At 60.7% G+C, this 2,063-nt stretch overlaps 1 protein-coding gene across 1 annotated transcript; it reads right to left on the bottom strand.

The window, feature by feature from the left end:
• Positions 1-379: 379 nt before the first annotated feature.
• Positions 380-1,615, bottom strand: POM121L12 (POM121 transmembrane nucleoporin like 12). Its single transcript, XM_047849926.1, has one exon. It carries the CDS (start codon positions 1,514-1,516, stop codon positions 761-763), a length of 756 nt encoding a protein of 251 aa, XP_047705882.1. The 5' UTR covers positions 1,517-1,615; the 3' UTR covers positions 380-760.
• Positions 1,616-2,063: the final 448 nt, after the last annotated feature.

The raw sequence follows: 2,063 nt of genomic DNA, 5'->3' as shown, positions 1-2,063 counted from the left end.
TCTCAGCAGCGGGCACCCCTCGTTTCTGTTTCAATCCCTGCCTTTGGATAACACACTCTCCACACGACAGCCAGAGCTATCAAGCTGCCAACCTATCAACTTGGTTATCCTCTCCTCTGCCTAAAACGGTGGTTCCCAGAATAAAACTCACACACTTCCGTACTGTATACGGCCTCATGCCACGCCTCCTCAGCCTATCCGGTCTCTCGCCGCTTTCTAGCTGGGCTGGACTTCAATTAGGGCCTCAAATAAACACAAGTTATTATTACCCGTGCAGGCGCTTCGCCTTTGCGTTTGCAATCCGGAACCCACGTGCCCTTTAGCGTGACATTAACAAGACCTTTTTAAAGTATTAATATTATTTTTTAATGCGATCAAATATTTATACAAGCCGGGCAAAGAGGGAAGGTGGGGAAGAAAAACTATTTTCCAGAAAATGAAGCGAAAAAGGCACGCAGGGGGAGGCCGGGGGAGGCAGGGGGCTTATCAACAATTTTCAGCGCGGGATCTACGCAGGAAGGACAGGCGGGTCTGGGGGCCGCCGCAGTCCTGTGTCAGGGTCCCACGCAGAGATAAGCAAGGGGTCAGCGGGCTGAGAATAAATTACACAATGGTGAGTCTCAGGAGGCAGGTAAGGGGGCTCTGACTCAGGAATCAAAGGAGCCTGAGGGCTGGGTAACCTCAGGGTGGAGGAGAGCCCCAGGCGCTGCTCTTAGGTACTGGAGGAAGGTGTGAGGCCCCAGGAGTGCGGCCTCTTTTCTCAGCTCTGCAGCTGAGGATCTGTGTCCTGGGCTGACAGTGTCCCTGCTGCAGGGTGGTCAGCAGACGGTGGGGGCTGGGCATCGGGCCCGAGGTCCGCGTCCTCCTTCGACACACTGCAGCTCCAGCAGTGAAGGCTTCTGACCAGCGGCCCTGGCCTGGGCACGAAGGAAGGGACCTCTCCATTTCTGATCAGGGGCTTAAAGGCGGAAGGCCTGGGCTCTGGGTTGGGCCTCCGGCTCGCGCCCTCCGGGATCTCAAACCACAGGGGCCCGTCAAACCTACGGTTGCCCTTAGGGCACTGGCTGAGGGCCCTCAGCACGGTCTCCTTGGCACAGGGGTCCGGGCGCTCCTGGGAGAGCTGAAGCCCAGCAGAGCAGGCGCCGCGCCCTTGCGCCGCAGACGCCCAGGGGCTCCCCCTGCGCTCAGGCGGCGCGATCTTGACGGTCACGGGGCTCCAGGTCCGTCTCGGGTGGCGGGCACTCCAAACCCACCGCTTCATGTAACTCTCCCAGGCGCTGGACAGGTCCGGCCCCAGGACGGTCTCCGGGGGCGCCTTGGCAGGAAAGCGCCTCCAGGCCTCGGTGACCACCCTCCGCGGGCTGGAGGGGTCCCAGTTGGGCGGCGTCCGGGGGAGGGGGCCGGTGCGGACTCGGCGCCCGCCGTCCTGGGTCGAGGCAGGCGGGGGCCGGGGTTTCGGGTGCCCTGCGCCGAGGGGTGGCTGCGCGGGCCTGGGCGGGCTCACGTTGCTGCCCATGGGAGCCCACGGCGGGGCGGGGGCCTTCCGGTGGGGATTCGGCTTCCAGAAGTTCCCAAAGTCGCAGGACCCGGCTGCCGGCGAAGTGTCCGGGGCTCAGATGACCGTTGGCGTCTGGGCGCCTGGAAAGCGCACGAGCCTGGGCGTCGTAACCGTCCTCAACCTGGCAGGCGCGTGGGGCCCGCAGCGGGGACGCGGGAGCTGATTGCTGGCGCAGCGGCAGCCCGCGGGGCTCACAGCCTCCAGCCTCCGTTCCCCTCGCTGCTGGTAGCAGGAGTTTGGCTGTGGATGGAGGCCTAAGCGCTCACGATCTCCACTCCCACCCCCACCTCCCAGCATTTTTATTGTGATATCATCCACATATCATACAATTCACCCAAAGGTTACTTTTCTATGACTTGTGGTACTTTCACAGATATGTGCACTCATCACCATGGTCAACCTGAAAACATTTTCATTGCTTCAAAAGCAAATCCTGTACTCAATAGCTATCCCATCCACCCCCTACCTTTCCGGAGCCACAAAACATTCACTAATTCATTTTCTC

This window comes from Prionailurus viverrinus, chromosome A2 (assembly GCF_022837055.1).
Source record: "Prionailurus viverrinus isolate Anna chromosome A2, UM_Priviv_1.0, whole genome shotgun sequence".
NCBI lineage: Eukaryota > Metazoa > Chordata > Mammalia > Carnivora > Felidae > Prionailurus > Prionailurus viverrinus.
Note: the sequence above shows the minus strand (reverse complement) of the source record. Positions and strands in the feature narration are given on the sequence as shown.